This window comes from Castor canadensis, chromosome 2 (genome assembly GCF_047511655.1).
Source record: "Castor canadensis chromosome 2, mCasCan1.hap1v2, whole genome shotgun sequence".
Taxonomy (NCBI): domain Eukaryota; kingdom Metazoa; phylum Chordata; class Mammalia; order Rodentia; family Castoridae; genus Castor; species Castor canadensis.
Genome location: NC_133387.1, coordinates 198810889 through 198823044, shown reverse-complemented (window position 1 = coordinate 198823044; position 12156 = coordinate 198810889). Strand labels below are relative to the sequence as shown.

Here is a 12156-nt window from a genome sequence, read left to right as displayed (position 1 = left end):
ATACATAGTCATTTAAAAGTTATAAGATGGAAGTACCAGCCCTGGTTTGCTTGCCTTTTACACCATGGATGTTACACTTGATAAAATTCACAAAATTTGTCACCCTGTATGAAATTCACAGTATTCATGACTGTCCATAATTCCTTAACACAGATCATGAGGACAACTCTTTGGCCAAAGGGGCAAAATGTTGGTACTGTACACAGAGGGAATACCTTACATCATTTTATCCTCATAGCAACAGAATGAAGCATTACTAGCCTGATTTACAGATAAAAACCTAATAATGACAGCAAGTGTTCAACCAGAACTTTAGGATTGCATGTTACTCTTAAAGCGATTAGGGAAATGTCCCAAATATCTCTCTGTCATGAGGAATGTTTCTACCTACGTAGAATGTTTTACAGAATGTGGAAACCGCACTTTCTCCCCCTCTTCACACAAGTACTTATTAATAGGCAGTAATGACTGTTTTCAACACTGCTGTTCGTCAACATTACTAGTGTGTGTTCTGGTGAGAACGTATGCCACCATGAAACACTCTGTGGGCTCTCCTTGTCACACATGATTAGAGGAACACTGTAGGCCAGTCAGGTAAAGAAAACATGCCCACTGCATGCATCACTTCAAATAGAAAACCAGGGTAGATCATTACCCGAAAGACAAGTAGCCAGCAATAGCTATTTGGCGTATATTTCTGGCAGGTCAAGAAGGTATCTTGAAAATATATGACTTGTCACTGTAGTTCATGATTAAGGGGACCTCCTGCCAGGCTCCATCAGGTGGCCATTCATTTTGACTTGCCCTAGATAACCCCAGTTTACATCTGTGGCCCCAGAACAATTATAGACAGTGTCCTATTTCACTCCCTGAATTCTCTTGCCTCACCAAAATGTTGTACTTACGAAACTGCTGTGTCTGCATAAGGGCTTCCTCTCATCAGACTCTGAAAAGGGTAGCTTGGATCTCCGCCAACATTTGCACCTTACTGACAGTAGGTATGTGTGTCAACTTTCTGTTTTTGAGACAAAATACCTGAAATAATCAAATTAAAAGGAAGAAAACTTTATTTTTTAGCTCATGGTTTCAACAGTTTCAGTCCATGGTCACATGGAACAGAAAGAGAGGAGGGAGCTGGAGTCCCAGCATCCCCTCAAGAGCACACTCCAGTGGCCTAACTTCCTTCAAGTTGGTCCTATCTGCTGAGTTTCCACTGACACCCATTAATGCCATGGACTGGCCACCAAGCCTTTAACACATGGCTCTTTTGTGACACTTCCTAACTGTAGCATGGTGAATAGCCTGATTCAAGACTATTCTGCTGGATGCATGGGTTGGACTGAGACTCTAAGTAAAATGGATTACTGTTAGAAGTTCTACAACTAGAGTTTACAAGTCAGAAAAAAGTACAGCGGCCAACATTTTTTACCCAAATGATAGATGTTTACAGAGTACTAGAATATAGGTTTCTTCCCGTAATTCACTTTCTTCTTGACAGTGTAATTACAAAAATGCTTTTACATGCCCATCGGGCTCCGATGAGCCAGCATTCTAAAGGAGCCCTTTTTTTTTTATCAAAGCATTAAAATCTAAAGGCTAATATAGATGGAAGACACAGATTTAAGCCATCTATCCTACTGTTTATAACTGAGCCTCAGTATGCTAAATGTTACATGACAAATGACACAATATGAAGAAGTCCATTGTTAAATTTTAAAAAATGAAAGTAAAACTTACATGTCTAATATAACAAAAACGGATTTTAAAAAATATTCAAAAAAGAAGTGAACAAAAATTAGAAATGTACAACATTGAAAATAATTTGAACTTTAGAATAAACTGAATAGTTCTAGTGAATATATTTTGTTAGTGTAGGTATTTGGGGTTTCTGTTTCCTCTGATTTCTGATAATTGACCACAAGAGCATGGTTTTAATGAGTCACACAAAATGTTATTCCAATATAAATTAAATTATCTTGCTTGCTACAGTTTTCATTTAAAAAGGAAAAAAATGAGGAAGACTCAAAGAAGTGAAGAAAGAAGTAAGGAAGTAAGGGACAAAGCAAAGGTGCAAGAGAGGAAGGTGGGGGGAAAGGGGGAAGGAGGAATGGGGAAGAAAGGAGGGAGAGTGGAAGAGAGGAAGAAGAGAGAGTGAGAGGAGGAGGGCAGGGGAGCAAGCAGGGGAAGGGAGGGATGTAGGCCAAACATAATCCCGTAAATGACTCTATACTATAAAGAGCTGTCACAATTAGAGTTGTTCTATCTCGGAAAAATGTTATTCTATAAAGACATTTGATCTATGAGTTTATATAACATGTGCCCACAAGCAGTAATTTGTCATTCTGTAAAGGCATTGTCACTATGCCCTCTTGATAGTTTGTGTTTCCTATTTGACTAGATGTAGTATTAAAAATATAGCTGTAACCAGGATGCTTAAAAGACAAGTAAGTTCTAAATATCCAATAAAGGAATGCAACTTTACCTTTGGTAAATTTCCTTATTGTCATGAAATCTCTGAAAAGCATCTTCACAAATGTTTATAGGTTCAATGCCTGCAGTTTCATTGCAAGTGCATTCAAAACAGACTGTTGTTCTTTTTCCCTTATTTCTTTCTAGAACTAAGCATTACATTCAGAAAACAGTGGGTAATTTTTATGAGGTATAACTTTATAGTACATAAACACTAATGCTTAAGTGTGCATGTCATTTTACAGGGTTCACTGTAAAGTGTGGTGACTGGCAGGGGAGACTAAAGACTTAACGAGAAGCACAAACAGCTGCCAAGAACTTACATCCCAGACCTGCTGTCCCCTCTCAGACCTCACACACGCCAGCCTCACCAGGCCTTAGCTATTAGCGCTCCCTTTTGACAGAGGAAGAAACTATCCCTCGAAATATTAATGAACTTTTTACACCAGGTTCCACTAAAAATGAGCAGTGCACGCTGGGGATGTGGCTTTGTGGTAGAGCGCAGCAGTAGGACAAGAATCCAACTAACATTGGAAGCTAGAATTCAGCCCCCACCTTCACACCAACTGTAGGATGTCACCTCTCAATGACACGTGACCGACCTGGTCTAAAGCACCACATGGAGAGCATATAATTCCTCCTTATTATACTTTATGTGCTTTTTTTAGCTATTTTGGGCAGCACTGGAGCTTGAGTATGTGAGTACTCAGGCCTTGCATTGAGCCACTCTCCCAGCCCTTTTTGCTTCAGTTATTTTTTCAGATAGGCTCTCATTCTTTCTGTCCAGGGCCTGCCTTGCATTGTGTTTCTACTACCCACACCTCCAGCAGCTGTGTACCACTATGCCTGGCTTGTTTGTTGAGATGGGGTCTCGCTAACTTTCTTCCCCAGCTGGTCTCCCGCCACAGGCCCCACCTTCTCCACCTCCTGAGTAGCAGTTCTTAATAGGCACGCACTACCACACCTGGCCCACTGTATTTTATTAATGTTAGAGAAAAATTATTTAAGGCTTAATCCTTGCCAGTAATTCTCATTATCTGTTTTTCTTTTTTCACAATTCTATTTATCTTTTAGATAGAATTTTTAAAGATGTTTTTGCTATGAAAATACATACAGATTTACTATAGGAAATGATATAAAATTATACTTTCTTGTTTTAAAATTTGATACATAATGTTTTAGTCCCATTTCTTTGCAGAACACGTCTTGCACTGATTTCTACTGGTATGAAAATGGTGGCAAACATATTGTCACACTTGATAAAATGAAGTTGAAGTTAATGCCTGGGCAATGGATTCCTAGTGAAAATTGACCAGTATTTATTATGTTCAATCATCATAGTAGCCCATTGAAATAGGAATTACCATTCACAGCTTACAAAGGGGACCCATTAAAGTTAAGGAACTCATTTCCCATCACATACTAGAGCAAGAGCGTCTGAGCATTGGGACGTGAACCTATTTTCACCCCCAACTGTATAATCCTTCTAACATCCCACGTTGCCTCCCACTGGCCACCGCTAAGAGTCACACTGGGAACATCGATCTATGTGGATGAAATGCGTGGCTCCTCGGTACTTAGAGTAAAGAACGCTGGAGGCCGGTAATAGTTAGCATTTCTCAATAGAGACTTTCAGAATTTCCGGTGACAAGAGGTGATAAGCAAGCCTGTTCTTCATGCACATCTGCTCCGTGTTTTACCAAATGTAACCCAGACACTGATTTGAAGCTCAAGTGCATTACGTAAGTAGTTATCGATACACAGTGCACCTGGCAAGACTTTAGCAGCCACTAAACTTAACGTGCCATATGTCTCTCCAGTTTCCCACAGCCTAAAAGAGGTGGCCTGGAAAAGGCTAGATTTTTAAAAGCACCAGGTTTACTTTACATGAGCCCCCATCTGGGATTTTTCTTTTTTAGGAAGGTCTAAGTTTCCCCACAATGTAGAGCACGTCTTGGTACATTTTAACCCAGATTATTATTCAAAAGCTAGAGCCATTGCTCCAGGATTACCTGCATCTTACGCCAAGGAAAACTTTTAACTGGAATCTTCTTTGTTTCTGATTCTACATTGTAAATCATTTTGTTTTTCACTTAAAAATAAACCCATTGTAACAGAACTACATTTTCCAGGTGTGTCATGAAGGATAACAACTTATAAATACAAATAAGTTATACAATGTTATACAATGATGTCAAATTTATTCTTACAGTATGATGCTTAACTTCAGTTTACATTATCTGATACTCACATTTCATTTTTATTTTGTGCCTGTGTGTGCATTTGGGCTTGCTGGACAACTTTTGTGTTAAGTTTATTAGCTAGCAAGAAGCATTTACATACTTGTTGCATGTGGCCCTCTAGAAGCAGTCATGTGACATCACCTCATTGCACTGCTTCAGAGTTGGTTTTGGGATTTTGTGATCTAGATAGAAACATAGCTCATAGGTCCTATGCTACCACACAGCCCAATTCAAAGACTTATGAACCAGGATATTCAGAGTTCAAAACAAGATCTGAAACCACATCTGCTTTTTATATGTCAAAAATTGATAAATTGACAGGTTTTTTTTAATTTGGACAACAGTCTATCAGGGTATTTTTATTTGTGGAATTGTTGATAGAGTGAATTCAAATAATATTTCAATTCCATCTCACCCACTAGATTTTGGGCTGACAGCAACAGACACTGTGGCATGTGTATACATATATTCGTGTTCTCATCGTAAGCACTGCAGCTACAGTAGTATCCAAAAACATTTGAAGAAGAATGGGGAACTCACTCATTGTAATGGCATTGACATCTCATTTGATTCCCATGACACATTCATTTTGGAATCAGGGCTTTATACCATTTTATACAGTAAACCAAAATGTGCTTAAAGGAACATTATTGCAATTTTTCATTTTTACCAATTACCAATTACCTATTGTTTTAATGTTTTATTATTTCTTTCCTTCTTAATTGTTCATTTTGTAACTTTTTCATATATTTTCAATTTTTCATCTCCCAACATTAGCTGTGGTCCATTATAAGACCTGTTATTGACGATAGCTAGCCAGTATGTTGCAATTATCTACTCCATGAGGGACACTGTTGTATGTAAGGAAATACAAAGTTGAGTCTACACCACTCCCAGTGAGCTCACTAATCTGGGTGGGTATCAAACTACAATCAACTAAGAATTTCAGTAACAATTTAAGTCAGTACAGAAGAGGGGTCACTAGCTACTAACTTGATAATTTTCCAAGAGAATAAGGACTATCGGTGTCCAGAGAAGGTACACACAACTCCCCTGTGGGTTTATGATGAATATTCCCCATTTAATTCATACTAAACCCTTGAGTTATAGGCAGAAGTGAAGCATAAAAAGAAGAGAATCAGAACATTCCACATGGAGTGAATAGTTTAAAGAAGATGCAGTGTGTGCCTGGCAAACTGCCCGTGGGTTACGGGATCATGCGTGGTTTAAAACAGTGTGACCATGTAGGACAGGAGCCTACAGAAAGCTCATGCATGAAATAGGCCTTACTATTGCTCTTGTGTCTCACCACTCCTATCAGTATTTTTAGAACAGATGACATGACATTTCAAAGGGGCTGAATTTGGAATGCAAGCACAAAACTCAGGGTCAGTATCTGAAACTCACCATGCTAAAGGTTTTGAATGATGGCTTCTAATTCATAACTCACATCGCAGAGTGTAATCCTGGTCTAGAAAGCTCCATCACGCTAGGCCAGCCGAGGGCTTCATAGAGACACCACTATTGGCTAGAAAACCAGTGAGCTACTGAAACCAAAGCCCCACTTGGAGACAACCTCTCAGCTTGGATAAATTTCCTGAACCTTTCTGAGCCACACGTTCATAAAATGGGGAATGTTTGTTTTCAGGATGGATGTTACAGGGATTGACTGAGAATTTATTTCACAGTGAGGGCATATAGTGTCTATGGTTAGCATTTAATAAATGGAAATTCTTTTTCTCTTGCTCTTTCTCTTCCCTTCTAAAAAAGGCAGATCTGGCTTTGGTATCAGATCTACTATTCTGATATTCATGTGCGGATTCCTCCAACTACCTTGCTTACAAAATCCCTTCCCTAGCATTGACATTAGACCTTGTCTCTCATACCACAAACTTTTTAAGTGTAGGATGTAACTGGTTTTGTTTACCCAACCCTCTCAGACCAAAATAGACAGCACATCATGAGATGAATGAACATATGAGTGACTGAGTAATCAAAGTCTTTACCAGGAGAGAGAAAGTTAAATATTTTATAATTTACTTTTGCCAAAATTGTTGCTACAAAGAAAAGGCATTCACGTTACATATTTTCTCGTGTTTGTTGCTTCATCTGCTTTCTATGAGGGCCATATATGGACAAATAAACACTTTTATTCAATATTATTGTCTTAAAATTTAGCTAATTGAGGAAAGATACTTTAGCATCTATCTCGCAGATGCTGTACAAACAGAAATGTTCTCAGTAAAGAAATAGTATCTCGGTTACAGTTTTGGAAACTGCAAAATTTTATTGGAAGAATTAAGTAAATTAAAAGTTTTTCACTAAGATTTGAATTCACAACTTATTTCTCCAAAACCATTTGGGTTCTACGGGAAAAGAGAAATCAGAGCAGTTCTTCAACAATGGGACCTGCCAGATATTTCTGCAAGGGTCAATGCTGCCCAAATTTTCAAAAGAGAGCCGTTACCTGACTGCTGCTAACCAAGCGCTGGTGCCTCAGAGAAGCAAACTACTTTCTTTAACGTGTTTTATTTTTAAAATATATACTTCACAGAGGTTAAAACATGTTTTAAAAGTTACCAAATTATCTCAGGGCCCCATTGCTGGTCAGGAAATAGAGTTGTGTATGAAGCAGTGCCGTTCCCATTCTTCTTCCACATAGCTACAGCTTTGTGCATTGCGAACATGAAAAGCAAAGTTAAAGCGGCCGTGAAGTGTTCCATGGGAATTTTGAACTTGTGAAAGTGTTTGCAAAATGAACTCACTCTTCTCTCACGCATCTCTGCTTGCAGCCTACCCACACTGGGTAGAGAAACTGAATGACACGCAGCTGGACAGCGGGAGCCCACTCCGTTGGGAATGCAAGGCTACTGGGAAGCCCCGACCCACTTACCGCTGGCTGAAGAACGGAGTTCCCCTCATGCCACAGGTACTGTTGACAATCCTTAACCTCTCCGGTGCAATCTCATCCGGGTGTGCACAAGACAGCAGGCTTCTGTAATCTTACTGAAATCCATTTCCTGCTGCCTTCTCATGCATTCGCACTGATAAACATAACAAATACACAAGCAGCATCTTTTTATTTTAATTGCGTATTACCTCTTTGCATAATTGTATGCAAGTTTTTCAAACCTGTAGATTCTTAGCAATATCAGTCGTCATCATATACTTCTTGCCATTTCTACCTGACCTTTAGTTGACGTCCAGCTAGTTGCAACACTGTCGACAATGGACTTAATCTCTTGAAGTAGAGGACTTGCCTGTGATAACAGGACCAGTAAGAGAGATGACTGGAGTAGGATCCAGGAGTCCTGTGCCCTGGACAGGTTCTTTCTGTGACATCCTCCTACTCACAGACTTAATGAATGTCTCCACTAAATTTATGGCATGTTTTTTAGATGGCTTGTTGTGTACTGGATTTAAATTCATTACAATTTAATTACAGACTACTGATGATAATTTTAGCAGCTCTCTTCCTTGATTGTGTCCTTTGCAGCAAGGTGAACAGAGGAGGAATAGCTCACTGTTTATCCACAAAACAGAGAAGTGTATAAAGTTGAGATCTGAGTACAAGTCCTGCCCAGCCAGGTCTGCCATTATCATGGGGAAGGGATGTTTGTCATCTGCCTCTCTGGGCCTCAGTTTGTTCCCTTTCAAAATGAAGAAATTGGTTCAGTCCATCCCCGTAGTTTCATCCAACATTCCCTTATACTAAAGCCAGATAAGCCTAAAAATAAAACACAATTGCACGAAAAGCCAGATACAAACAGAAAAGAATATGAAGCTATGAAAGAAAGCTTTTCATTGATTCACAGGCTCGCTCTTTCTAATTCTCCTAGGGATACCCCTGTAGAAGAGGGTATGTCAGTCATATTTTCTATCCTCAGCTTCCAAGTAGCAAAAATCCCAGTGGCAGATTATATGTTTGCTAAATGAATGGGTTTATTTTGGATATGTTGTCAAATTACTTGGTATCTCTGTTGATAAATAATCAAAACACTGCCCACTAAGATTTTTTTTTAATTACTTACTTGGTGTTGAGTAGAAAACACACCTGTTTGTTTAATAACATTTTAAAAGTAAAATGGTTTTTGAAATGTACCCTTTGTCCTCGATTTACCTCAATTTGACATGTCCTATCTTTTGTCTTTTATATTAAGTTTCTTCTTTTAATGAAGTTTATATTTTCTGATCAGTCATTTTATTCCTAATCAACTGATGGGCATAATACAAGTTCCCACTTGTATTAGTTTGTTTGGAAATGAGAGGAAAGACAAACTCCTGGTGATATTGGTAGAGTAAAGGGATTATTGTTATGACCTGGGCTATTGTCAACCTCCTTCTCAACTCCACAAGCCCTCATCCTTTCTTCCATGGAACCCCTTTTTCTGCCTTGTTAAAGTAACCCCAGTGTAAACATCATCTGCTATGTGTTTTTCAAGAGTTCAGTCTGTCCACTACTCAAAGGGAGCTCGGATTAAAACCAAAACTGAAAGTGGAGCAGCTCCAGGAAAATATAATCATGCTATCCTTATAGCATAGTTATAATTTACTAGAGACGTAACAAAATAGTAAATTTGCCAGGTACTGCGTAACTGTATTAACTGGAGGCCTTCTTTTCTTATATGCACAAAATCTGAGTTTATCTTCTAGAGCTAATTTTCCTTTCTATTACAGAGTAGGGTTGACATGGTTAATGGAGTATTGACGATCCACAATGTGAATCAATCAGATGCTGGAATGTATCAGTGTTTGGCTGAAAATAAATATGGAGCCATTTATGCTAGTGCTGAGCTGAAGATTCTAGGTATGCAATTTTCAAGTAAATAGACGGGAAAGAAGACTTGTTCTCTCCATGCTCTAATTCTTACCATCTTGAAGTTTTATGACGTGATTCTAAAAACCTATTTTATGTCTTGAAAACAAATACTGTGTTGTGCTGATATTTTTATAAGCTTTAGAAGACAATTTTACTTTGTATGCAATTTGACTCATGCTTGTTCTGTTCACTGGTTCTAACTCTAGTTTTAATCTTAATGGTTCAGACAATGCCTTTGCTATAGCATTGAAGATCAGATAAGTGATATATATGTTAATTTTCAAAGAAGAATGCCTTTAGGATGCAGGCAATCAGAATGTAAAAGTAGAGGCCTGTCCCTACTCCCATAGAAATGCTTAATTTTTTCCTAAGCAGCTCCTATCTACCACTAGGTATGTGGTTCTTACAAGGCAGGACTCCTCCAGGATGAATTTCCCTCTTCCCACAAGGCTTCAGCTATCATCATCCTCTCAATTAAAAGGAAGGCCTTATGAGGCCAGGAATGGCACACAAAAAAGGCTACACTTTTGATGAGTTGAACCCAGGTACTATTACAGGAAAGAGTGGATCGAGTGGAACAGAGACCCAGAATAATCATCATTGGGGCACTGAATGATTTTACTTTTTCCTACTCTGACTGCTTCCTCTAAACTTTGGTTCTGGTATGGTTATAATAAAAACATAGATACTGGATTGATCTAAACTGTCTCCCCAAGTGAGCAGAAGCCCAAAAATGCTATTACTACACTCCTAACTTCCTAAAACATAACATTTACAAAAACACCAAAGAGCTCAGGAAAAGGGGAAACTTCCATTAGCATATTCTACACCATAAATCCATTTATTGAATTATGAATCTGTGCAATTGAAACTTCTCCCCATTATAAAAAATACAAACCCAGTAGATCCAGGATTCCATTGTAGTTTCCTACATCATAGATCAAATATTAATGGACTTTTTTTGTTAACCCACACTACAACATCCAGGAATTAAAAAGCTGATTCAGCCCTCAATTAGTTCACTATTTTCCCAGAAAAACTCTCAAACTCTTATTTGCAAGACATATTTCAAAATTATCTTTTATGAATTCAATTCTAGTAAGCATCTAAAATGTTACCTGAAATCTTCTCAAAATTTCCTTGTGTCTTAATATATCTTCATTGCAATATATACCACTTTTTAATGTTATGTCATGGATAATGGTGCTTAAATATGAACATCAAATACTCCTGAAAGACTCATGAATTGGTGTAAGTCAATAATTCAGATACTATAGATGTGCAGACGTGACTATTAGAGTCCAAATATATTGATATCTGGTAAAAAGCAATATTAGTAAGTGATCTGACTTAGATGAATAATTGTAACAAATAAAATAAAAATTCAAACAGTGATTGAAATAATGTTATTTCTTAAAAATCTGTTTCTTTTCAAAACTACATTAAAATTTAAATAATACTAAAATAAAATGTGGACTAAATTAAATAAGTTAGAAAATGGAAGCACCAGAAATGTCTTATTCATAATGACCTTCATCTTTCCAAAGAAATCCCCAAAGACTTCCTTAGTTGGCTCCTTGGCCTTTTGCCCAAGTTTCCATAACTGAAGTTGATAGTCATAACAAAAGCATGTTAGTTTGTGAAACACCTTAATCAGTGGACCCCACATTATAGAACCAATTATCTTCCAGTAGAAGGAGACCCAGTAAGATATCTATTAATTAATAATAAGTTAAATTATGTGCTGATGCCGTATATTTTTATGAGATTTTATGAAAAAGGATCCCAGAGGATGAAGCTGTAAAATCTGGGTGAATCATCCATTAGTGATTATTGTCATTGCTTCTGGTAGAACTAACATTTTCTTTTTAATAGCTTCAGCTCCCACATTTGCAATGAATCAGCTGAAGAAAACCATAATTGTTACCAAAGATCGAGAAGTCATCATAGACTGCAAACCCCAAGGCTCTCCAAAACCAGCCATCTCTTGGAGGAAGGGGGACAAAGCAGTAAGAGAGAACAAAAGGTTAGAAGTCTATTTTATATATTTATATTTCAATCTTTTAATATCAACTTTTTTGGATGTCATAGATGACACATACATAGTATACAATAGAACTGCCATCATTGTGAGATATTTTATCTATGTAGTGATTTTAAGAAAGTTATAGTTCAATACAGTCAGACTTCTACACCTCCCTGGGCTATTGCTATCAAGTAAGAATTTCACTAGACTATGAAGAAAGCAAATACTTTCATTAAGCTAGTTATTTTTGCTTTTTACTTTGGACCTCAATATTTGGGGATCCAAAATTTAACTGATTCATTTCTAAGGGTTATGTCTTTATCTGATGTTAATATTAACATGGACAAACATATTTTGGATAATCTAGATAACTGCTTTATGGTGGAACTGGTGCCGTGTGATGTCTGTGCTTGTTTGTTTTAAATCATGCAGATGCAAACTAGAAGAGAATTACACGGATTGCCACAGGCAAATCTGAAGTGTGCAGATGTAGATTTGACATGTGAACATTTGTCTTTAGCAAGTAAAAGCTAAAGGATATCTCAGCAGTACAAATGGAGACAGGTGATGAGAATCAAACCATTCCAGGGCAATCTTTG

General features: G+C 37.7%; 1 protein-coding gene across 2 annotated transcripts in view; it reads left to right on the top strand.

Annotated features, from left to right (window-relative positions):
• The window catches only part of Cntn5 (contactin 5), a 1105069-nt gene that overhangs the window by 837642 nt on the left and 255271 nt on the right, over positions 1–12156 (top strand). For both annotated transcript variants that reach the window (XM_074066853.1, XM_074066854.1), the window contains 3 exons: positions 7505–7641; positions 9390–9519; positions 11407–11557. In XM_074066853.1, the coding sequence (XP_073922954.1) occupies positions 7505–7641; positions 9390–9519; positions 11407–11557 (418 nt within the window). The remainder of the gene's footprint in view (positions 1–7504; positions 7642–9389; positions 9520–11406; positions 11558–12156) is intronic.